This window comes from Caloenas nicobarica, chromosome 3 (genome assembly GCF_036013445.1).
Source record: "Caloenas nicobarica isolate bCalNic1 chromosome 3, bCalNic1.hap1, whole genome shotgun sequence".
In the NCBI taxonomy this organism is placed as follows: domain Eukaryota; kingdom Metazoa; phylum Chordata; class Aves; order Columbiformes; family Columbidae; genus Caloenas; species Caloenas nicobarica.
Genome location: NC_088247.1, coordinates 26,889,213 through 26,915,516, shown reverse-complemented (window position 1 = coordinate 26,915,516; position 26,304 = coordinate 26,889,213). Strand labels below are relative to the sequence as shown.

Here is a 26,304-nt window from a genome sequence, read left to right as displayed (position 1 = left end):
AGACCTGTTCTGGTCTATGCATTAAGTTCAATTTGAGCTCTAGTTTTCAGTTACCTTGGATTTAATACAAAAGACATGCAACTCTTATTTGCCCATTCACTGTTTGTTGCAGACAAAAAAAGGTGGGAATTGACTTACTTCAGGCATCTCAATAGCTTTATTTGAGCTAGTTACCCAGACTTCTCTTGCAGATTGCAGAGAGAACAGGTCCTTCTATGGTTGGTGCAAAAGTAATTTTGTTTTTGGACCGTGAATTTTAAATCTTTATAACTAGGTTCAAACACATCTTTATTAATCAAAATAAGAACCATTACAATCAACACATTTTTGCCAATGAGAAATAAGTTTGTTTATTCCTATAGTGTAAAAATCCATGGTTTTGGATTTGACGAACTCTTGGAAAGCCTTTTCCACGTCCTGGTGGTTGTGGAAGTGTTTTCCCTGCAAAAAGTTGTTGAGATGCTTGAAGAGGTGGTAGTTGGTTGGTGAGAGGTCAGGTGAATATGGTGGATGAGGCAAAACTTTGTAGCCCAATTAGTTCAACTTTTGAAGCATTGGTTGTGCGACGTGCAGTTGGGTGTTGCCGTGGAGAAGAATTGGGCACTTTCTGTTGGCCAGTGCTGGCTGCAGGTGTTGCAGTTTTTGGTGCATCTCATTGATTTGCTGAGCAGACTTCTCAGATGGAATGGTTTGGCTGAGATTCAGAAAGATGCAGTGACTCAGAGCAGCAGCAGCAGACCACCAAACAGTGACCATGACTTTTTTCGGTGCAAGTTTGGCTTTGGGACGTGCTTTGGAGGTTCTTCTTTGTCCAGCCACTGAGCTGGTCGTAACTTGTTGTTGTATAAAATCCACTTTTCATCGCATGTCACAATCCAATTGAGAAATGGTTCATTGTTGTTGTCTAGAATAAGAGAAGATGACACTTCAAAATGATGATTTTTTTTAAAAAATTATTTTTTTATTTCTGGTCAGCTCATGAGTCACCCACTTATCGAGCTTTTTCACCTTTCCAATGTGCTTCAAATGCCGAACAACCATTGAATGGTTGACGTTGAGTTCTTTGGCAGCTTCTCATGTAGTTGTAAGAGGATCAGCCTCCATGATTGCTCCCAATTGGTCATTGTCAACTTCTGATGGTTGGCCACTATGCTCCTCATCTTCAAGGCTCTTATCTCCTTTGCAAAACTTTTGGAACCACCACTGAACGTTTGTTAGCAGTTCCTGGGCCAAATGCGTTGTTGATGTTGCAAGTTGTCTCTGCTGCTTTATGACCCATTTTGAACTCAAATAAGAAAATCACTCGAATTTGCTTTTTGTCTGATGTCATTTCCATAGTCTAAAATAAATATAAAATAAACAAGTGATAAGTCAGTAGCAAAAAAACCATAAAACTAGAAAAGTGCATTAAAGTGATGTATAACATAACCACATTTATTTAAGAATGTATTCCAATATCAAATGGCAAACATGAGCAATGCAAAAACTGCAGTTCTTGTTGCACCAACCTAGTAGATATTGTACCCCTAAGGCGCCTTCCTTAGGGGGAGATAATTGTGTTCTGGAAGTGCTTTCTTTGCACCGGCTGAAAAAGGAGATCACTGTGCTTTACCTGTCATTGTGTAGTTTCAACGAGAAGCGGGAAGGCTGAAGGTGATCATGGAAATTATGAGAGAACATGGAAAACACCAGACCATGCGTGTGGACAGTACCCCGCTATGGGCACGGGGGTGGATTGCATTTTTCTTTCATCTTTTTTTCCATTCTATTTATGTTGTTTACTTTCTCTTTTACCTGTTTCTTTTCTCTGTCTCTTGCTTATTCTTTGGTTTTCTTTTCTACATTTTTATGTTTTCCTTTTCACTTTATACTTTTTCCCTGCTTGCGTAGTTCTTTCGTTGCTTGTTTTAATTAATCTCCTGTTTTCCTGCAGTCCTTGGGAAAGAACCAGACTTCTATCCCTTTATAGCAGTATATTCAAGAGTTTTTTCTAGGTCAACAGCACGATACTTTTATGGTTTACTATCAATTTGTTGGGGGATGACGTGGAAGCCCGCTGTCATTCTACTAATTAAATTCTGTTTTTATGAGATTCACTGAGTAACCACGAACAACAGGATGACTGAGAAATATTTACCCTTCTGCCCTCCATTGCCCATTTTTAGTTACATTGGATTAAGAGCACGTAAGTGTACTATATGAAATTCAGCGTATAAGATTAGTCCCTTGTCAGATCCATTGGCCAGTTAAGCATGTGTTTGCGTACTTTGCTGAACTAGAAACATAGTCATTGCAGAAATATTTCCTGCAGATGATCTTGAGCTACTTGGTTTTAGAGACAGGTACTTAATGTGTTATTTGCAAAATTCAACCAGTTAAGTTACCTTTGAATTGCTCAGTTTAAGATCGAGTGGACTGTCACGACATTTTTTAAATGCTGAAGTTTTTCTTCTGAATTGATAGTAGATTTTCTGAGGACTGATTAGAGCATTGTGCTTGCCAAGGCTAGTGTTTAATGTCTGATGGTGGGGCTCCAGTTTCAACATTATCTTTTCCTTCTTGTTGACACATGGGCTGGAGAGGCGAGATATTGGACTTTAGACTCACCTGCTGCTGTGGAATGAGCTTCCAGGGAGAAACTCATATGCCTCTGCTTCCAGCAAGTGTTTGCTGTTGTCAAAATAGAATGTTAAATTCTAGGACTTGTCAGAGCAGTAAGTAGCCCCTGATGTAACAAGAACAGGTAAATTTATGGAAGAAAGGGGTTTGTGTTTGCATGGTCTTAAAGCATCCAAAGAGAAATCCAACTTCTGCTAAAACCCAGAAATTCTTCCTGACACTTCTTTGAATCCCAGACCAAGGAACCTAAGGAAAGAATGGGAGAAGTATGAAATACAGAGGGAAAATGAGATAAAAGTCAGAAAATAAAGAAAGCTGTTGATGAGAAAGGAGTAAAAGCAGACGCTCTTGTCATTCATTTCCTTTTTCAAAGCAATTGAAAAATATTTTTGTAATGCTGGATCTTAGTCTTGAGAGATTGAACAGGATATTTTGAAGTACTTAAAAGTTTTTGTTATCAGAAATTATGGCGTACTGAAAATGGGACTGAAGGCAAGGTAGCCGGAGACTGGGTAGTTCAGTGCTCTGATGGGAAAATACCAGGAACACTCAGGTATTTCCCCTCCAAGGGTAATTGTTCCTTTTCATGGAATAAGAAGTTATAGAGGGTCTTATCTGAACTTTTATCAGCAATGCTGGACTCTGAGGTGTCTGGGCAGCTCTCTGGAGGTGGGGATGAAGCTGTCCTGCCCACGGCACTGGCAGGGACCCTGGCCACCTCGTGTCCCTGCATCGCAGATGGGCTTGGGACCCTCGGCCAGCTGGGCTTTGGGAGAACCCACTGGTCATGGGAGCAATGGGCAGCATCCCTGCACAGGCAGCACTTGCTCCAAAAGTCACTTTTACAGGTACTATGAGCAAGAAGGTTTTTATAAACAGCAGGGCAAAATGCTTTTAACACTGCTGGTTTAAAGGGCCAAAATCCTGTGCTGTGTTGCAGTGGGAGCGCATTAGAGAGAGAGCAGCTTTTTGCTGTGCAAAGACTGTATGAATAATTCAGACTAGAAACCTGAAGTTATTGATTCCTGTGCGTCCTTGAGGCAGCACAGGGTCTGTAGATGGCCACTTAGGTCGATTGCTTTGTGAAATGTTGAGGTATGCGCTTAATGGCAGAGTTGTCATTCCTGATATAGTGTCGTTGTTCCCTTGCTGAAAGTTGGCACTTCACTGGCACTAGTGGTTATTATTTCAGATAACACTACTCTGCACTATCTTTTTAGCTATGTAGTTAATCTGTTACTTAAAATTCTCTGCCTCCTCTTCTTTTAGAAATGAATACTTTTTAGCTCTACATTTTTGTTTAAGAGATGAGGCACCTGATGTTTAGACTAATGGTAGTCTCAATTTAACAGCTTTCGTTTTTGAAACATACTGGAGAAAAGCATGGTTTGGGTTTGTTTTGCTGTGTTAAGGAAAATAAGATGAAGATTGCTTGCTGTGCTGGTGCATCTAAATGAGTCTTCAATATGTTCCTCCTAGTTAGTTCTGACAGCTGCTGCATACTGTGCTGGGAGTAAATCCTGTAAAATTCCACTTCTAACATGGTACACAGCTTGCTTTAGGCATTGGATGTAGCTGAGGTATCAGTATTTCCTCCTCTATTTTGGTTTTCAATTGTTCAGAAAGGCCTATTGTGTTCTTGGTAGACGGAAGAATGTTTCAGTTTTCTCCTAAAAATGTTGCTGTTATTTGTTCAGGACTATTCTAAAAGGTCTTGAAGTGTTTGTTCTTTGAGACTTGCTGTTTCAGAAAAATGTAGAATTATAACTCTTGAAGAAGATCATCAGTTAATGGTGTAAAGAAGTATTTGATTTTGTTATTATCCCTCAAAATGTGCACAATTATAGTTTATTCACACTACATTGCATGCAAATTTTCAAAAAATCTTCCACTTGGAAGTAAACCCCACAGCTTCTTTTATCTGCTTAGTATAATCTATAGCTGTTTGCAAAGCAGATCAGCAAGCAAACTCAGGACTTCTTTGGTGTTTAATCAAAGTTCAGATGAGGGAGAAAGGTAACCAGGAGACAGTGGGGAAAAGTAGTGACAGAATGCCAGAAGTTAAAGCTGAAAAAGAGGAGGAGATTTGTACAAAGTTCCAGAGGCTAATTTTAGACTGAATCATAAAATCTCTCTGCATGCAAATAAATAAATCCAAGTCAATAAAAACCATGCCACAGATTTCTAGTTTATTTGATCCTCTTAATGCATGCAGACTTCATGACTAATTGGGAGCAGGAAACAGAATAATTGAAAACAGTAAATTAAATATGCATGAAATATGCGATAGCTTGAGTGCATCGATATTTTTGTGGCACGCAGGGCTATTGAACTAGTTGAGTGTATGTTTTATGATCCTTTTTATTGTGGTGGTTGAGTTTTTAAAGATTATTTTATAAGGGTGCTCATATATGAAAGAATGTGTATAAGGAGAATTAAATCTACCATGAGATTACTGTATGATGAAATAGAACCACTAGAATCAATATGTTTCCTATGGTAGGCTAATATATTAATATATTAATTCATTCTCTTTTTGTGGGTTCATTGTTTGCAATTTGCTCTCAGCGTAGATTTTATTTAGTAGTATTTATTCCTTAGAGATCACAAGAGAGAAAACTCTACCATTTGCAATTAAGTGCCAGCTTTTAAATTATTTGTTAAATTATGCATGGAATTATATTTTATCTCTATACTTTTGATGTACCCACCTTTAATAATAATATTTATATCAGTTTAGAAGTGCTCTGGCTTGATGGAGCTCCCCTGGGGCCAGAGTAACTGTGCCATTGGCTCCAGTGGGCACAGTATTTGTCCCAATATGTGGACTCCAGACAGTGAGCAACCTCTAACATTCAGTCATAAATGTTACCAAAATATTTCATTCCACAACGGGTTTTTTGTATACTTTGGAAAGCCATTGCCCTGAGGTAATGTAGATGTGTGACTACAGGGGAACCTAAGAAGGTATTGGAATACATGTTTTTCCTGTAGAGAATGTATTGTCTGCTAAAGGCATTTATTGTGCTTTGAGCAAAGAAATGTAGATAGTGACATAATGCTAAAAATCCTCATCTACCTACTAAAATACAGTACCTTGGCTCTAATCAGAAGGATGTTACGTCTGTCAGCCTTTTATTTTAGCTGCTTCAGGCAGGTGTGGAGTGTATTGCCTTTGGTCCAAGTGAAGTGTATCCCTGTAGTTTTAAGCTATGAAAGCCAGATGTATTGGCTGGGTTTCGTGTTATTAGGATTACAGTTGCATACTTTACACCATTCATCCCTGGCGAGGTGTATGTATTTGGTGACATGTAGTACAGGGCTAGAAAGGAGAGGGTGAGTTGGAAGCATGAAGGGTGAAGAAGAATGGAGGCACTGTGTAGCTGAAACACCACAGCATGTCTCTGGCCAAAGATAAACAAAAAGTCACAAAAGGTGACTGTGGTTGTTGTCAGTTGGAGGTGTTGAACTGCAAGAAGGAGGTTGACAGTAGATTTTTTTGGTTACTAACTTGCATCGGAAGGACAGGACCGTGTGGCAACAGGGAAAATAATTTATCCTCGTAGGCGGCAGGAGGAGCAGATGTGGAGGTTTGCATTTGAACACCTGCACAGGTGCCGTCTGTAGCCTGTGTGAGAAGGAGGCGTTTCCGTGGCACAGCCCAGCCCATTGCCCAGCGAGTGTGCAAACCAGATTAGGGCACACTCACTGTTCTGTTCCCTGCCCACCGCAGGGGCTGGGGTGGCTGCCCCCGGTGTGGATGTGTCTTGTGAGAGAGGGGCCGCCAGAGAGACCTTCAGCCTGTTGGCTTCAGAAAGTCGCTAGCAAAACTCCTACTTGCTTAGGTCTGGACCGACTGGGAGTGACTGCTGCAAAATTTAAAGAGGGAAAGTAACTTAACCGTAAGTGACTGCAAAATGCCAGGGTCACCTTTCAAAGAAAAGAGAGAAGTGAGAAGTAGAAGAAGGACAATGAACTTCTAAGCAGCAGAAGTAGGGAAAGCAATAGGTAGGGTCTCCTGGGGAAGTAATCCAGGAGAGGGTGGAATGCAAGAGATCTGGCAGTCATCGAAGGCGTTTGTGTTGGAGGCACAAAGGCAGGCTGCAGACAGGCAGGGCAGATAGAGGCATCGTATAGAACATACTGCGGCTTTTAAGAGATCTGTGAAATACAAAGGAGCTATACAAGAAGTGAAAATAAGGGCAGCAGGACTAAAGATTTGTATAAAGGAGTTAGTAAAGCATGATGGGGTAAAATCAGACAAGTAGAAGGTTCAGAAGGGAGTTACAGTAAGAGTGTGACATAAAAGTCCACAGGAGAAAGATTCTGTAATTATGTCAGGATATGAAGAAGAAAGGAGAAGTATGGATGCATTACCAAGGGGAAAAAAAAATCCAAATCCAAAACAGGGAATGGTGTAGAAAAGTCTGTATTATTCTGGCCTCTTTAGTCTACAAAATACCAGCTTGACGAAATATGTTTTAACAAGATGAGGGTAAAATTCAGATAAAGAAAGAACAGGGTGAAGAATATTCAGGTAAGTTGTGTGCTTTATGGTTGCACAGCTTTATTCACCCAACAGTTAAGAACTAATTGAAATGATTGTAACATTTTATCATTCTGTGTAAGAATTCAGAGAGGACAGGGGACTCCAAGGAGTCTGCAGTTACAGTAGCTGTGATAGCTCTCTCCCAAGCGAAAGAAAAGAAGGGGAGTTACAACCTCAGAGGGTAATTTCTGTCCTTGGGAAGACTGTGGAACAGCTGGTTTGTGAAAGCAAGTGGGCAAAAGGGAAATGGTGTATGTGGTGTATCTACATTTTTTGACATGTAATCTCATCAGCAGATTACTGTCACGAATTTGAACAAAAGGATCCTAGGTATAGTTTGCCTGGATACTCCACAGTACCAGCTGCAGCTGGGGCTGGCACTAGGAAGAGCCAGTGCCCTGGGTTGGTGCTGCTGTGGTGGCTGCCATCAGGTGCTGCAGCAGCATCCTCTGGCTCTGGGGAGGCTACATGCCCGAGCAAGGACCCATCTCTCTTACACCCACAGATGGCACCCACATGCCTGCTGCCCTTGCCGTGCCACATCCTCAAGTGAGAACTCAAGCTCTGTCACTTCATCCTTGTAGTGATACCTCTGTGTAAGGCTGGGGCTGTACCGTTCTCTGGTTCAGGCCTTTTATCATGTTAGCAGTGTCACCCCTGCCCTGCCACTAACCCTGCAGGATCCATCACCTGCACTGGGCTGCGTAGGAGCTACAAATGAGCTCTTCACCCTGCCTGTGGGCCAGTATGGTGTTTGGGAGACGGAGAGACTGCTCATAATTCTGCCTTTTCATAGACATGTGAACGTGCTTGTGGGCATGCAGTTGTGAAACTCCTGATCTTTGTGACAATGAGAGGTTTGCAGCTGTCTGTAATAAAGCTGTAAGAAGATAAGTTGTCTTGAAAGATCAAGGACAGGTTGTGATAATTGAGTTTGTTTAGTCTGAAACAGAGAAGACTGAAGGGATGTGTGATGATGTGTCCTCACTATGTAGGACAGTGATTATGCGGAGGCTGGTGAACAAGTTTTTTCTTTGGTCAGGCTCTAAAGGGAGAGGCAACAAAAAATTCAGTTTCATTTACAGAAGAAGATTCAGTTTGAAGATCAGCAAGGATAAAATCCCCATCTTTGAAAAGCAAGCAAGTGTAGTAAAACACTGACGTATATGTATTACATATTATATTTCGTTCATTTGAATTTTCGAGAAAAAATCAGAGGAGCATCTCCAGCATGTTCTAGCCAAACTCAGTCTGCTCCGTTGCGCTGGGTTATGTGAAGTGATCTCTTCAGCCCTTTTTAGCCTTACAGTTGTAGTATTCTGTGACAGCCTCGCAAGGCTGAGCCCTTCTCTGTCAAAATAATATTCAGCTTTGAGTCTTAGAGCTGATCCGTGCCAAGTTCTTTACTAAGGTTTGTGTTTTCATTAAATTAGTCATTTCGGTCTGTATCAATCGTACAGTTCCGGTGAGAATGCCCTGTCAGTGAGCTACCCCGTAAAGTGAAACTTAGTGCTGTTTGTATTGTATTCTTCATTAATCTGTATTTATGCCTTTGTAAGTAAAATATTTTAAAAAGAGGACAGGATAGATGTCACCAATAAGGCTTTAAGCAGGTTGTGAATTGTACTTCGGTTGTCATCAGTAATATGTGCTGAGGCATTATCTCCTAACTGCTAGAAAATATGATAGAGATGTAGAGAGGGTTTTATAACGTGGGGTTTTTTTTTGGTCTTTCTAAGATTTATAAATATATTTATATAGTCTAATATATAAAAGCATTTGAACAAAAAGTACTGCATTGAGGAAGAATCATAAAAGGTTACTGAGGTGCAAAACAGGGGAGAAAGATGGACATGCTGTGCATTAAAATTGCAACTGGAGCAAAAAGTGTTAATGGGCAGGGAGCATGTGTGGAGTCGCATGGAACCCCACGTGGCATATGCCACATATAGCATCTGTCCCCTGTGCTCACTGAGGGCTTCCAGAATGAAGGTTACTTTGGTGAAATAGATGATAAAGCTGGCTGGATATTTCTGTAACTGAAATTAATATCTTAGGACTTTAAATTGTAGCAAATTTTATGTTAGTAGATACCCGTTTCTGCTGAGCTTGTGAATCTGTACAGCGTGGGCTCCACTCAGATGGGCTGGCTGATCCTGATATGTAAAGTTGCAAGCAGCCGACCAAGACTGCAAGTGTTGAAACAGTGAGGGTGGTGCTGTGATAATCATAGTGAATAAGCAGAACAGGACACGTAGGGGTATTGTGAGTGGCTGGACCAGTGTTGGTTGAACAGAACATTTCAGCCCATTACTTCAAAAAGATTTGAGATGTGTGAGCTGGGATGGAGACAAAATTTATTTTTTTCCGTAGGAGGTGGAAAAGGCAGATTTTTACATATAAGACATTTATTTCAACTTGTTCTGCACAATAAGGGTGTTTCAGATACCGCACAGCTACTGAAATCCAGATAAGGACTCAGGGATGTGCATGTTTATGTCCTACTGTTTTATATCAATGTAAGATTATGCACCTGCTTGCATACTTGCTGATTGGGGATTAGGACACTATTGTAATGCATTTCATGAAATCAAGCATAGGAATATAAGGAGAGAAATGTAAGGACAAGATTTAGCAGTGGCCTGGGTTTTTTTTGGTTTTGTTAATTGAGCAACAGTATATTTCCCTTGTAGCCATACAAGTATCTTTTTTTTTTTTTTTGTAACGAAGTTAGTTTATTAAGAGTTATCTAGAGACATCTGGAACAATCAAAGCCTGGTGGCAAATGCAAAGCGGAGTATGTAAGAGCAATGGGTTAATCGGACGATTGAGTTGTCTGGAAGAGATGTGAAGTTTAATTAAAAAAAAAAATACATATATTTGTGACTGATCCAAGCTTGGGTACAAGGGCAGGGCTTTAGAGGAGTGAAACAGATAAAGTGTGTTCAAATCACAAAGTTCTCATGCTAATAGAGTATAAAGCATTGGCCAGATGAGAAAGTGAAGGATGAACCCAAGGATGCAGCCAAGGATGAACCTCCTGTTAGGAAACATTTGTTATAAATACAGATCAGGGGTGTTGAACTCACTTTGTGTGGGAGACTTGTTCAAAGGTGACTCGGTAAAAGTATTTGAAATGGTAAAGGGACTTTACAAAATGGAGTAGCATTAGCTGTGCATACTAGTTGGGAAAATTAATATCCAAACTCAAACAGCTAGAAAATTACTCCTGAGTATGAAACTAAGAATGATTTGTTTTCAGTGAGCTGCAAGAAATGTTTCCTGCAGAGTGGGTTGTCAGACTGGCGAGCAAAAGAATAACAGTGAGTTTCAGACCACTGGACCTAAACCTGGATTCAGCAGACTTCACTTGCGAGTGAATAGGTGCATGGGAGAGACTGGGCACAAGTTTTTCCCCTTGTGCCACCTCACGGCCGTCCCTGGCTGCACCTTGTGCTGTCGGGTTGTGGGGAGCAGGCTGGGGTCTGCTGGGCGGGGGGTGTCCAGCGCTGGGGTTGGGGAGCAGCACCATCGGCAGCCCAGCGCTCGGGTGCCTGCACCCCGCGCCCGTCCCTGGGGAGAGCTGTGCCCAGAGGTCACTGCTGCAGGCTTAGCCAGTGATTGCATCCTGCCAGAACTCCTGCGCTTGTTTATTTTTAACAGAATGGGTGCACTTTATTATAGGATTCGGTATAAAACGAACATCATGACCAGGGTGTGTATTTGCAGTTTGTGTTTTCCCCAGAAATAGATTTTGGTTTTAAAGTAAGGAGATGAAAGAACATGAGAGGCTCAGGGAGAGGACGTCAGTCTGTGTGTCAGTGCTTTGGCTCCCTGCTCTCTCAGTGTGACGTCAGGTTGTCCACGGACCACAGCTCAGCGCCTCGCTGCACTAAACAGCCCCTTGGGATGGAAATGGCCTGAGGTGGAGTGGCCTTGCAGCATATCGAGCAACACTCATGTGCATTACATGGGCGAATCTAAGAAGTCTGCAGAGCAAAATAAGAGGTGTTGAAGGTGTTTGAAGAGGCAGCCTTGCTTGGCAGATCAGTCACGTGAGAATATTTTGAGAAATCTGATATTTGGGCAATTACGTGCTGCATGGATCTTGTTACAACCTGTTCAGAATTTGAGTGTTTCTCATAAATCATGCTGCATGTATTGGCATAGTAAACCTTTATTTTTGTACATAAATATAACTTTATGTATGAGAGGTTTTTCGTTCTCTACTCATGGCATAGATTTACTTGCTATCATCCAGTTAGAACTGCCACTTATGATTCCTTAATTTTCAGAGGTGAAAGGACTAAAGCATACAAATTTTCAAAACTTACAGAAAACTGTTTCCTCATCAGTAGCGCTTTTAATACAATTTGTCCTTTAAAAACAAGCTTAACTCATCAGGATGTCAGGGTCTCATGCAGTCACCACACCAGTTTTGCAGAGGTCTGAATGCTGATGGCATTTTGTGTGGAACAGTGTAATTATAGGGGCTCTTAACTATCTGTGTCTATTGTCTCAGAGAAAAGCCTTTTACTGTAGCTGAAGTGAATGGGAGTCTTAGGGGATCTTTTTTCCATGGGCACCGAATCAGATTCTTAAAGAATAAATTTGAAGTTCATTGTGAAACTTGCGGTGGCCTTGTGCCAGCTGTTGTTTGGACTTATCGGTGACCTCAGTGGTAATTAAGGCCTGACACTTTTTTCCCAAACACACCCCTTACAGTTCTAACTTTTGAGCCTTATCCCATTTTCCTTTGGAAAAGTGGTAATGCTTTATGTCTGTGCTGGGCATTTAATTAACTTTGCTTCCAGAAGCAAAGACAGTGGTACTTGAAAAGACCTTCCCAGGCTATGTGGTCTGAAAAGCCTCTGTTGGATCCATAGTATTGTAGTACTTTATAATGACTGGGGATGACAATGATTTTATAAAGGCTTGTCAGCTGAACATCAGTTTTTCAAAACAAATGTGATTCAGATTTGATTCTAATCTTGCCTCTTCTGGAAAATGTAAGAAAATATCTAGTTTAGTGCGTTCTTGTAATGATCAGTTCAGCTTAATTATAATACAGATCAGGAGACTCCACATGTTTTAAGAAAGATACTCGATTACAATAGTCTGCTTTCCTCACCCTGTAAAAATGGAAAATTTTGCAAGCGTGCAAGCACAGAACTCTGCCTTGTTTCCAAGCCTGGCAGCCTGCCGGGGCTGCAGCGCCTGCCTCCTTGCCTTCCTTGGGGGAATTCCTGGTGGCCCCCGGGGCCTGAGAGTCACTTGTAGTTATTCCTGCCTAGTCTGATTATGAACTCTCTTTTGCCTCAACTCTAGATCCCGTAGCACATTAATGTTTTTCTGCTCCTTCCTAAACTATTTCAGTCAAGAACATGATCCCTCACATTTTAGGTGCCGGTCTGGAATATGTACCGTAACATGAATGTGAGGTTTCCCTGCGCATATGCTGGGTGTGCACCCACTGTGTACACAGAAAGGGCCACAACCCTATTTTCCTGCCAGATTTACTTCTGAGTAAGAAAAAGGGGATGTTTCTTCTGTGTTTTCATAAAGGTATGGCAGTGTTAGCATAACCTTCCTACTGTATTCCAGCCTGTGCATCTTCTGTCCTTCCCCTTTTACCCATACCAAGCATAAGCAGCTTATGGTTTTATTGTGTAAAACAATAGATTTTGTTCCAGTGTCAGCATAACACAACTAATAACATCAAGAAAAATGGTAAGAAACAGGCTTGCTATTGAAGATGGCTTGTTCATGGCAAAACCAGAGATCTCTGTGTGCAGTTTCAGTTCCCTAAGTATGGACATCCTGGGCTGTTAGAGATGTGTTAAGGGTACTGAGGACTGTGGAAGACTGGTTGGCAGGACTTAAGCAAACCGTAGTCCTTCTGGAGAAGCAGGAGAAGGCTAAGTGGCAATACTCCCTAAACATAACCATAACCCAGCCCTGTAGGTGTGCGTTTGGGCAGCTGAATCGTGGCTTTGTTCTCTATTGATGGAAATGAGAACCAGGCAGACTGAAGGCAGTGATGACAGCTTTGCTGCAATGCCAGCCACAGAAGAGGAAGCCAGGCCTGGTGGCCAGGGTCTTTAACTGCAGAAACAGAATGGTACGTGAGGGTGGAATCGATAGCAACTCGATTGTAAGGACAACCAGATGTGTCAGCTGAACGGTATCATAAAGCTATGCGAGCTATCTGGGGTATTACGCTGCTGGCTTTTGGAGGTGGCAGCCAGCTTCACGGTCTTCGTTTGTCAAGTGCCTAACGTGCTGCCATCCAGGGGCAAGACTGCAGCTCCGTGACTGCCGCAGTTTTAAAAGCTGTTTGTTACTGGTGGTAGTGAGGTTCTCCCCAAGGTACTAGACTGCAAAGCTTAAGCTTACTGGGAGAGTATGATACAAAAATATCTCATGCTTGCCACATGAGCTTTACTTGCCACAAACATCATAGTATATGTGCCAGAAGATGAAGATAGGAAGAGGAATTGCCTCTGAAACAGTGCCTTAAATTCTCCTGGTCTCCTTCTGACTGATGAAGCCATTTTGCTGCTCTTGTTTAAGTTTTGTCAGATGCTCCTCAGCATCTCTCACATTTCCCTTAAAGAATCGCTTATCATGCCCAAATTTTCAAATCTGCCGCGCTCAAGTGGGTATATTGCAAAAAGTTGCCTGAGGCAGCACATAGTCTGCTTTGCACATGAACCTTGCAAAATGTAAGACTGACAATTCAGTTATTTTATGGACAAGCCACAAGAACTCTTAATGACATGGGCAGATCCCACAGATCCATTCAGGAACCCCATCTGCATCTAGTACTTGTGGCACTACGTGCTCTGAAGGAAGACTGCATATGATGATGGCAAAACAGTGATGAAATAGTAATATTTGTTTCTTGTGCATTTAGAGATCTAAGAGTTCATTATATATGTTGGGAGGTGAGACCTTCCCAAGAGATAGCAGAGATGATTTTGCAAGCTTTTCTCAAGTGGCAATGCATGATCTCCATCCACCCCAAGGTGCTCCTTTTAAATGAAGTGATCTGCTGCTTCGGGTGAACATGCTTGCTGAACGTTAGTTGCTCAAATACATCTTTTTAGGTGCACATCCATTGCTCAGGATATTGGAATTTCCTTATTATGTTGTCCTGTACCAGCATACCAATACAGTATGTCCTAAATAATTAATCCTCTCAGTAATTGTCAGCCAATGGCAGAACTAAGATAGATGTCTGAGGTGTACTGCTGGTTTTCCTGTTTTGACAGCTCTGTGGCACTTTCTTCATCCACCGTATGAGTTCATCTCTGAAGCATCTGTGATTTCTAGAAAGATAAGTTGGGCAAGATGGTTGTCTCTGTAATACTTTGGAAACCTCAGAGTATAAGAAACAAACAGAAGGTCAACAAATGTGTGTTGTGAGAGACAGACCAGGAGGATAACAAAATTATCTAATGGAAAATACAAGCAGACAGATGAGAAATGGTAGTGTTTCTCATCCTGCAATTCAGATACCTGCGTGTTGGGCAACTGCCATGAGTTCTGTGTTGAAAAGAGTGTGGGCATTGACGTGGTGCTGCCCAGGTAGCTCTTCAGCTGTGCTGGTGAGTGTCTGTTAGAGGCACATCTCTCTGTCCTTAACCTGATGTTCTGCCATGACTCTGGCCACCAACCCGCACTGTGGATCTGCTCTGCCTCGGGATTCTGCTCTCCTGAGGGCAGTGGAGAGCGGCCCGTCCTAGCTGGAGGGGTGAGGAGCCCTCTCACAGGGTTGTGTTGTAAAGAAAAATTGCCTGCTGTTGCTAGAAAGAGTTTTGGCACTCAGTTCAGCATAGTTCTTTGAATAGAAAAACAAAAAGCCACAGTTGTTTTGGCTTGAAAAATAAAGACCCTTGTACTTTTCATCTTTAAAGCATTTAGCATAGTCAAGTCTTTTATCAAGGATTTTAATGATACCTATGTGGCTTCCCTTTTCTTTCTTTTCACCACAGAACATCTGTTCTCTTTCTTTGTTCAGCCTCATGGTACTTCAATACTACCAGAGAATTTTTCTCTTGGAAATTTTCTAAAATGAATTGCTTACAGGATTATTTTAAAATCACACCTAAATGTTAATTTTTTTTTTTTTTGTATGTGTGTGAGTGTATGAAGCTATGTATATGTATGAGTACTAGTATGTAACTCAACTGCTTATGTAGAGTCTGCATAAACGTTTCGGAAAATATTATCAGTTGTAATTACTTATGGAACAGTCTTCTGGGTGATTTGTTCTGGCTAGTGTTCTGCATGAGCATAAATATGCCCTAATATTATTCTCAGTTAAGATGATGGTCTTTGTGAAAACACATCACAAGGCAAGGTCATGCTTAAAAGTTGAAGTAAGAAAACCTGAACTAAAAAGTATTTATGAAGCTAATCACCAGTATGGAGACAGTTATTTATTCAACTGGATTGATATAGACATAGCCCTAAAAGTCAGGGAAACAGAGCTGTTGTATGAAGTTGAAGATCAGGGTCGATTCCTTCTGTCCTCATCATACACAGAGAAATGTTGGCAGTCAGAGGAGTGTCCCATAGATCTCATATTAGAAGTACAATTTGTCTCTAGTAGAGGTGATAACTTCAGAAGACATTCCTGGTGTTGTATTTTATCCTCTGCAAGCTTAGGAAGTTTCTGATCTGGCACCTTGATGGGAATGCCAGGGAACTGATGTGAAACTGTAGCTGGAAAGTCCTTTGCCTTGGCTGGCAATGTCAAAAATCTCTGCTTCTGATAAACGAGACCCTTTGTTTCATGTTTAAAGAGTAGCTGGCTGAAATCATTAAAGAAATTTCAAATAAGTTGTATTTAAGCTAATGCTAAGAAACAAGAAGTTGGCTTGTGGACAGACATCTCCCAGCTTTATTGTGCCTGTCAGAAAAGTTAGGCTTTCAACTGTCTCTCTTTTCGTTATATCTGCTCCCTTGCTCTTGGGTGGCCTTGTGGGGTCTCCTGGTTATCAGTGCTTCTCAGCCCACATTAGTTGAATGCGTTCAGCTGGCAAAGGCTGACATCTATTAGGGCCACCACAGGAGGGGACGGGATGGCTGGGTTGGTGATTGCTGGTTGTGTGGTTCTGCTGAGCGGTAGGCAAATTCAGCTCTGCCACCCACACGGCTGGTGGGAAGGGCTGTGCGCATCCTCAGCTTCACTAGATCAACCTAACGTCATATTTCTTTGGTATAGTGTATGAGGTGGACATGTGAGCAAATGGGAAAACTCGCTAAGTTCTGTGAAATCTGAGGTAACTAAACACGCTGTTAATTGGTGGATGGTATGCTTAGATTAGTAGTAAGCTTAAGGCCAGAAAATGCTTTAAGTTTTGGCCTGGTTCCAGTGAAGATGCATGCTGAGGATGATATATACTTCATGTGTATTTTTTTACAGTTCATTGGATCTAGCTAGTGTTGTCTGTTAGCAGTCATTATTGAGGTCAAAATAGGTGGGCATCTGGTAATGTTTAAATTGTCAGATGCAGGTTTTTTTCATTCCTACGTGCATTCATTACCCATAACTTTGTATTACTTTTTATTTCCTTTTCAGTAAAATGAAAGAAAATGTGATGGAACTGTGCAAGTGCAGACAGACATAGATGTGAATTTTGCCTGTTACGATTAATTTAGGTTTGTAAATTTGTCATGAAAGTGAATAAATTTGAAAAGCCATGCTGAGGTATATCTGAGGTTTATCTGTGTGTTAGAATGTGTGTTAATGAGAGTGTGAATTCTCAGGTATAACTGGTGGTCTTATATGTAATTTTTGTCTTTACCTCTGTAGGTTCGAAAGCATGTGAATGACCTGTATGAAGACCTAAGAGATGGACATAACTTGATCTCCCTTTTAGAAGTCCTTTCTGGAGACACCTTGGTAAGCTTTTACATAAGAATACGTGGTTCCAGTTTGTTATATATACATTTGCTCTGTTTGTTAACTCTTTAGGTATTGACTGCTGGAGGTTTCTTTGACATTTTACAAAATCCGTGACTTGATACCAAAGACACAAGTTGTATTTCTGTCGGTAAAATATCCCACTCTGAATTTTGTGGAGGAATACAATCTGTTCTCTTCATTTCTTGTGGTCAGTGAGACTTCCTTTCTTAATAGGCTAATGCGCTATTTTTTCTGTTCTTCCCTTTTCTTTACAATTTTTCTTTTAACAAGTACTGGATGCTTAAAGTCCCTTGGCGTTCCAGGGAGTAACTTACAAATAGCAAGGATAAAATGTCCCTGAAATTGTCTAACACTTCTCAGGTGTCATTTCCTTTCTTTGTGAGCATTACTTCCCTTGCTTGGTATTTGTTCTCTTCATTATGTTCTTCTTTTCATGCTCTTCTTTTCATTTGTGGTCTGTCTTGTGTTTTTGCTGTCCTGTCTCCCGTCTGTTATATTCATTAGCCGAGAGAGCGAGATTTTTTGAAGACCTTACGGTTGGTGAGTTCTACAGAAGCATGCGCAAATGAACAGCATGAGGATGTGGAGGATGAGGATAAGGGGGTAGGTGCCGACCCCCATAACTGTACTAACGTAGCGTTTGAAGTGTGGTGTCTGCTCTTGTAAATTCTTAGTTTGGTGTGCTGCAGTAGTGTGCTGTAGAAAGGTCAAAAAAACTCTTGTTGGTAAACCAGGATACATATGTTTGTGATAAACATATGATAAAGACGAATTTTTATTCAGCTTTTTTGTGAACAGCTGAAACACAAATGTATTTGACATAATATTGGATAATATTTTGAAATGAGGCAATTCAGATGTGCAGATCTAGTTGTTAATCAAATGTAATAGTTATTTTTATCGAAGCAAAGTGACAGCTCCGTGTAGTGGCTGCTACATATACGGATTGTTTGCAGGGTTTATCTTTCTCGCAACAAATGCTGAATTATCATTTCACTATGTTTTAACCATCCAGAAGGGAAATATCTACTTATAAAGTGTAAAATGCTGAGTGCTTGTTAGGCCAAGTGAGCTGTTTCATGCCTTTGTAGACCTGGCATTATTTGCCTTTGCTAAAGCAACTCGCTGTCATAGGGCCCGAGTGCCTTCTGGGCTCCCCATGTGTTGCGTTGCAGTTTTAAATTCGGTGGCATTTGTGGGCTTTTTTTTCCTGGGGCATAATATAACTCAAAATGCTGCATTGTAGCTGTACGGTGAAAAAAATATTTCCCCTCTGAGATGCTATACCTGACTATATAGTTTGGGATTTATTATACCCTCTCTGTGGGAATCCAGGTACCAGATCTGCAGTCCTTCAGTCCATCTGGGGAGGTGACTTGTTAGCGAGGGATGTGGGGCTTGATCCTGGGCTATCTGTATGAAATACAAGGAGCTAAATTGAAGGTTCTATAATGCAAATTAAAATTTTTTGTGTTTTAGTTTATGCTTCTTTTTCAACTTCATTTTCTCATGTTTTCTTTTGGCAAGCGTCGGATACTCCACAGGGAAAAAAAAAAAGGCAGTTGAGGAAGGCTTGGGCTTGTATCTGTGTGTTTCACAGTGATTCACTGAGGAAATGCTCATATTCATGGGTGATCCCTAGCAATTATAGTCCCCTTCAGTTTATTGCTGTGAAAGTTTGTGAAAAATCTGAAATAAGAAGAATAGAAGGATTTGGATATGATGATGATGATATAAATTTAACTGCTTTCCCATTGCTGATCTGTGACAGCTAAGTAAAATATGCTTTTTCTGTGTGATTCTTCTTCTTGGTGATTTTATACTAACTGCATGCAGTTTTGCCATCTTTCCATTAACACACCACTCATGCTTATTTTACAGTTTCTTCTTGCTAGTTTTGACTTTGCTGTGAGAAGAGTGATTTGTTAAGGTTTTTTTTTTTTTTTCACGCTTTGCAGTGTTCTACCCAAGTCAACAGTTTAAACTTACACTCTAGAGCTGTATATGTTGTATTTTTCTGTTTGGAGGAAGGTATTATCTTCATTAGATGCTTTAAATAAATATATATCTATATCATAATGATTATGCAGTCTACCATAAATAAACAACATTAAATCATGAAGTTGTGTACAGAGGTCAGCTTTTCCATCACAGAGTTTACCAGAGCAACATAAAGGTCCATGACATTGCTTATATCTTGCTTTGCTTAATATGTTGTAAATCTTAAATAATAATATATTACAGTTTAGTTTCGGTAGGTAGATTCATGTAGGGCCTTTTTTAGCCCTCTTGGCTTTAATAGTACTTCACAGGGGAACAACTACCAGCCTGCATGGATCAAAGTTGCAGCTGGGGACCACTGGTCTCTCTTGCTATCCACTGTGCTGAAAAATTTCAGCTACAGTTTAAAAAAATAAATTCTTAAAGCACGCTTTTCCACCAAAGGTATTGGCTTCGTTAAAAATGTAGTGCCTCAATTGTTTTATGTGGTGTCTTTTAAATGAGACTGTTTGTTCTTTTGTCTGATGAGAAAATCTCACAATTATTATTTTATAATTTTAGCCCCGAGAAAAAGGTCGGATGCGTTTTCACAGACTCCAGAACGTCCAAATTGCACTTGACTATTTGAAAAAACGCCAGGTATGGTGAAAAGTTTAATAAAAAACTTGAAAATTTTGTCACCTGTAGCTAATAGAAAATAAGTGTCCTACTTGGTCTTTTGTACGTGTTGTGTAATAGCTGCTGGTGTAGGCCTGGCTTGATCTGAGGCTTGAGATGGTTGAGAGATGTGGGAAAGGTAACTTTACGTCACCCTTGTCTGAACAATAACATTAACACACTTCATGTGGTATATGATGTTATAAGATGAGAAAATTATGGGTAAGATCCTCAGGAGTTGTTTACAGTAGATTTGACTATCTTTCATGCTGTCCAGACACTAGCTGGTATGAAGTTTGCTTCACAATCTAATTTTTAGTGCAAAATGCAGATTCAGAAATTAGAACATTGCGTGGGAGTTCCTTGGTTTGATTATGGTTTTTTTGGGAAAACTTTCTCAAGCCTTGATCCTGATGAAAGCAAAACCGGTGGCCTAGAAAGGCAGCAGAGTCACCTGGGCTGTGGAAGATTCAGGCTTAATTTCACCTTTAAGCCAAACACTTGAAATCTACACTGCTGGATGGTTTCCAGTGCTGCAAGTTTCTTTCCACTTTTAAATTTCTTTTAAACACTCAGAGGATTCCTGCTTTCTCCTTTTGCAAAATGTCAATATTAAAAAATGGCCAAAACATGGATGGAAGGAAGAACTACCTCCTTACCCATCCCATCCAAACGAGTTGATACTGGAAACTTGCTTTCTGATCAGTTGATTTTATTGATTTATTTACTTATTACATATAATTTGCTATTTGAAAGGTTTGAAAAAATATGAGGTAGCAAACCATAGACAGGTACTTAATTTGGTTGTAAAAACAGATGTCTTTTCATATTCTGAGTGAAATTGCAAACCATCTTTTGGGTCACTGAGTGTGTGTGCACTGAGAACTCAATCCTGCTTTGCTGAATTCAAAGCGAACTTTTCCTGTTAACCGAAGTGAGCCACCGAACAAATATGCTGTAAAGTAAATGACTGGCTACTTGAAATGACAGTCACAATGGCATTTTTATGCAGCGAGACCTCTGGACTTGTGCGGTACCATGCCTTGTTTATGCATGACAGACCACACATATTAAATGCAGGAGATGAAGGATCAGGTCATCCTCATGTTTATGAACGTGTGTGTGTCATTGGGAACCGCAGGTCTCCATCATGCAGCTGTCAACTGTGATCTGAGGATTTTTGTGCTCTCTTTAGCCTCGCAGTTCTGTGAAGATGTCTGTGCTCCACTGTACAAAATGCTTGTAGGGCAAGTTGGTAGAGGGACTTGCATTTGATGAAAGTTTCAGCCCCATGTCAGGTGTTTCTAAACCATATTGAGGAGAGAACTTCCTCAGGTTGGCTGTATAACCTCCAAATACAATGCTTTGTTGTGGTTGTAAGGCAGAGACATCCTATATATTGATAATTTTGAAGCCTGACTTAGAGTAAAAAACAAAGATATTTCACTATCTTGCAGAGTTTTGCCAAACACAAACAGTTTTTATAATGCAGTGGGAGTAAAACATTTGTATTTGTTTATGATTTCTTTTTTGAACTGTGGAATACATTTTCTCCCAGAGACAGTGCTTTTGGTTTACGGTGGTGCTTTTGTTGTGTGTGATGGTGTGTTTTGTTTTGGTTTGGTTTTTTGTGTTGTTGTGTTGTGGGTTTTTTTTTGTTACCTAATGGTTAAGATTATGTCTGCAGATCAAGAAAAGGACACACCTTTGCTTGTTTGGTGTTGGTAACAGAGCATATGTTGAAAAGCACGTGTATATAACTTTACTAAGAAGGGAAAAAAAAACCACCTTTTAGCTGAGTCATCTTTAATTGCTAGGCTATACAGATACATAATACATATAGAGAAATTAACTAATAATAGTAACACAACAAAGAAAATAGAATTATTGAACTCACTATGGATATGAGCTTATTGCCACAGCAAAAATCTCAGCCTTTGTTTTAATCCTGTTAACCATTTCATGTTTGTAGCACTGTCAATGAGTACAGTGGAAGAAGCAATAGTAACTGTTGACATTATTAAGCCATTGGTTATTTAAATGTGACACTAAACTCCTCCTGGTTTTATCAAGCCAGGCTGCTGTATTATAGCAGGCCAGTTCTCCTGCTGCTGAATTGTTGCTTTGTTGCAGGAGAATTTGGCGGGGAAGAAAGGCGGTGAGAGCTTCCCAGGTCTCAGCATTGCCTGAGACTGATAACACCACAGTTCTAGTTCATCGTATTCTTGTTGTCCTTTCCCCCTCTGAGACGGGCTGAGGGGAAGGGTATTTGGCATGGGGAGCGGACCTGCCAGCATAGTGACAGCTGAGGTATCTGCCCGGTGTCGGTGGGACAGGGTGATTCCTGATGTGCTGCTTACAGCCAGAATGCAATTCCTTTCTACTTTTGAGAATTAAAAAAACCCAACAGAGTATATTTGGGAAGTAATGCATCCTTTATAGTCGCATCTGTGTAATGCAGCATGCATTTGTGACATGTGTTTCAATTTTGTCTGTATTTTCCTTTTGCCATGGCAGGTGAAACTAGTTAACATTAGAAATGATGACATAACAGATGGGAATCCCAAATTGACTTTGGGGTTGATATGGACCATAATTTTGCACTTTCAGGTAAGTCCAGTTTTGCTTGATGGTATGTTTTGGGTTAGATTCTTGCATATGGTTATGACGAATGTGTCAACTTAGAACTCCATAGAAGCTGTGCAAAAATATAGATTATCTCTCTTCTCTAATGTGTATTTGAAGGTTTCCATGCTGTATTTTGTGAGGTGAAGTGAATGTGAAGGTGGTGTTTCTTTGCTAATTTCCTGTCTGGAGTGAGGGAAAAATACCTTGGGTCTTGAACATGATTAAAGACAAAAGTTGGTGTTTTCCTTCCAGCGCTTGGACAAAGCAGTCTTGTTTTATTCTGCAGACTTCTTTTGATGAGTATTAAAATATAGTAAAAGGTTTAAAATATTTTTTTTAGTTCTGGATCCGAATTTCTCTGCTGATATGAGTATGTTAGCGAACACAGCTCAGCCTTTTTGAGCAGTCCCTCACACTTGGGCACTGCTGTTTGGCTCCAGCACTGGTCAGGCGGGTCACACTAGGTGGCACTCTGGTTGTTGGACACTGGTGGGATTGTGTACAGTATAATGCAGCCTTACAGTGTGTGGTGTTAAATTGCTCTTCAAAATGAGGCTTTCACGATGGCCCTGACTGTAGATGATGTAATTCAGATGACAGATAATTCCCATTTAGTGACTGCAGCATTGTTAGTGATAAACTCCCTGTTGTGCAGGCATTTTAAATGATCAGAAAGTTACTTGATCATACAGAAAAAGCACGTGATTTTATGACTGGGAAAAAAATTCTTTAAAAACCTTCAAAACAAAACAAAAAGGCTGCTAGGATCTAATTTGCCTTTCTGCAAATCCTAATGAGGAGCAGAAGATATGAATAGAGCCAATGTGGCCCTGGTGTAAACAGGGTGCACAGTTTAGGCCAGGCCAGTGCACAGGGTAAAGGAGAAACCATTAACTGCTCACTACTAGTGAGCACCTGAAGTTCCATCAGTCCCCCCTGTTGTGTGAGTCTTTGCTCCCATATGGTTATACAGAGAAAGAAGGCTAGGCTTAAACATATTTAAGCATGACTCACAGAGTAGGCAGTGATTGCATGTTGTTGTGTTTTAAAAAGTAAAGATTATTAAAAACTTACTAATAAAAGCTGTTAGTTGAAATTAGCCTTGACTTGATGTATGTTTTATCTTTCCGAACCTGATTAACAAGTTTTTGCAGGATGAAATTGTTAGTTTTTCTCACTAGCTGAAGCACAGGACTTCTGACACAATTTTGGGTGCTTGTAAGAAGTAAAGAAAGTTAGTGTTACCAGTTATAGCTGTAAGACACTATGAGAAGGAAAAACATTTATATAAAGTAACTAACTTAGGTGAACTGCTGTGACAATGATTTTCCCCTGTAAGATATCCAGCTCCATATGAAATGTGTAGAAGCATTTAAATTGTAGCTGAAACACACTTTTCTCTGTCCTGACCCCCAGTAACTACCAACTAAATCTTTATCAGTGCAAGTTAGATCTTGCAGAGCTGTCAGCTTTTATTTTTTTCAAAATAATATCTTTAAAAAATGGTGTTAAAATAATTTTAAGAATGAATAGTTTTTCTTGGACTAAATATTAAGCCTCATTAATAAATAGGAAATAACTGAAGAACAGGATTTTTTAAAAAATGTTTTCTGTTACTTTGCTATTATTGGCTGCTGTACCTACACTGAATGCAGAAGGGATTCGTAAGGTGATGTAAGAGACACCCTCTGAGCTAATCTGTGCTACCCTGGCATTTACGGGTGCATCACTTCTTTTGAAGTAATGGCAATTTAATGTCATCGACACCCTTTTATGGCTGATTTGCCTTCAGAATGTGTAAGGAAGTTCAAAAGAATATGTATGCTTACACCTCACATACTTTTTTTTGGCTTCACTTAAGTTTTGAATGAGAGAAAAGTCTGAACAGAAAAGTCTTAACAGCAGAATCTTCACAAAGGGATGAAGCTTCATGGCAATAACTGTTTATGCATGGAGTAATCCTATAGATAGTGGTTATCTATAATCCTATAGATATTATGGTGAGATTCAGATTGAAGTTAAGACACCTAAATCCAGGTGCTTATGGGGAGCTGTGTTCATATGCATTAAGTGTCTAAATTGTCCCTGTAATCTGCTAATCTGAGTGGCAGAGGTTTAGTCTACACAGCTAGTACAGCCTAGAGAGTGAGTCAGCCAACCAGCAACTAGAGACTCGCTCCATTTGACTGAACGTAAACATCTGTGGTGTTGGAGATTGATGAGATACCCACCTGAGTGTGAGAAACATGACATAGGTTTTATGGGAGACCCATCATCATCTGGGAAGAGACAGATCAGGCAGGATAAACTGCATCTGAAATGGTTGTAAACGAGTTTAGCAACAGGTCAGAGACATGCAGGGCAAGTCAATACAGTGGGTGAGGCTGCTGGAGCAATTCCAATCCCTTGTAGTAGGTACGTAGAGTATCTGCTGAGTACTGTTGTGATCTGAGAGGACACATCATATCCAGTAGAATATGCAGTATCTGCTATCCCCATGTAGATATCTTGGGCAGTTTTAAGTGTCTCACGTGTTCTAGATGGCCAATTGACTTTCTTCTTATGTCTCTGCTTCAGGGTGTTCAAGATCCATTGATTACACTAACTAGATCTCCAGGGTTTTACATTTAGTTTTCCAAAGACAGATGACATTTGAGGCACATCTGAGGTGTGCTAGAATATCCAGGACATATGTGTGGGGTTCTCTGATGGAGCACCAGATCTATGAGAGACCCATGCTCTTCTAGACCTGCAGCTGGAGGCTGGTTGCGATACAGCAGGGTATCTCAGAGAGCTCTAGAAGGTCACATTTAGGAAACTTAAATCTTGCCACCACTGGATAAAATGAGCTCTTCAAGACATAGGCAGCACGTAACCATGTATATGTAGACACCTACATTGAGATGTCTTAATCTGAACTGTGCCTTAAGTTTTCCTAGCATTTGCAGAATAGTTTAACTTCCCAGTGAGTCTAAGGAGTTATTTGCTGTGTGATGTTACTGCTGCTGCTCCATTATTTAAGTGTATTCTGATAACACTGCAGCCTGGGAGGTAGTCAAGATGCCAGGGATTTTTTTTGGCTGTTGTTTGTGGCTGCTTGTTTCTCTGAGTCATGACACTTATGTGGAGGATAATATTTCTTCAAAACAGAAAATCCTTCTGAGTATTGGAATGAATTTAGGAATGATTTAGGGGAAAGACATGATGAACAAAAGATGATACACGTTTGAGGGTTGTTTCTCTTGCATCTGAATTACGTCTAGAGATGGTTATGGCTTTGTAACTTGGTACCCATAATTAGATAAATATAGCTGTTGTTCTGAGTTATTCCACTTACTTTTGCAGCTGCACAAGTCCAGAAATTGTACGTTCTTCTGTGTCCCAAGTAATTATGTGTAAGATATAAGAAAGATGGAATGGGAAATCCGGTGGTTTATTGAATTGGGTGTGTTAGAAAATAATTTGTCCTGTGTATATTGAAAATCTCTGAGATGTATGTTATTAGGATTTAGGCAAGCTTTCAATGTTTCACATGCTTTTAATAATATGTGGCTTTTTAAAAATTAAGTTTCATAATGCAATAACTATTGTAAGTTATTTTCCTGGCACCTGTAGAACATGCTCAATCACACTGCAGTATTTTGTATAATTATAGGCTGTATGTATAAATGTCCAGATTAATGCTTGTTTGGACTCCTCATTCAACACCCAGTGTATTTTCACTGATGACATTGGAGATAAGCAACTGTAAATGAAAGCAGAAATTTGCCTCAGTAAATAACCACGATTTTAGTAAGATAATTTCTGTGAAAATTTGTCATAATTTATTTTCAAACCACTGCAAACATTCTTTAATTTAGCAAATGTTAAATATTTGGAATAATTTGCAGTGATTTGGGGGGAAAAAAAAAAG

At 40.2% G+C, this 26,304-nt stretch overlaps 1 protein-coding gene across 19 annotated transcripts in view; it reads left to right on the top strand.

Annotated features, from left to right (window-relative positions):
* The window catches only part of DST (dystonin), a 307,703-nt gene that overhangs the window by 99,411 nt on the left and 181,988 nt on the right, over positions 1–26,304 (top strand). For 10 of the 19 annotated variants that reach the window (XM_065632833.1, XM_065632844.1, XM_065632843.1 and 7 more), the window contains 3 exons: positions 16,992–17,081; positions 19,668–19,745; positions 22,281–22,373. In XM_065632833.1, coding sequence (XP_065488905.1) covers positions 16,992–17,081; positions 19,668–19,745; positions 22,281–22,373 — 261 coding nt within the window. Of the gene's footprint in view, positions 1–16,991; positions 17,082–17,609; positions 17,646–19,667; positions 19,746–22,280; positions 22,374–26,304 lie in introns of all 19 variants that reach the window. The other 9 variants (XM_065632839.1, XM_065632832.1, XM_065632823.1 and 6 more) reach the window with 1 other exon arrangement.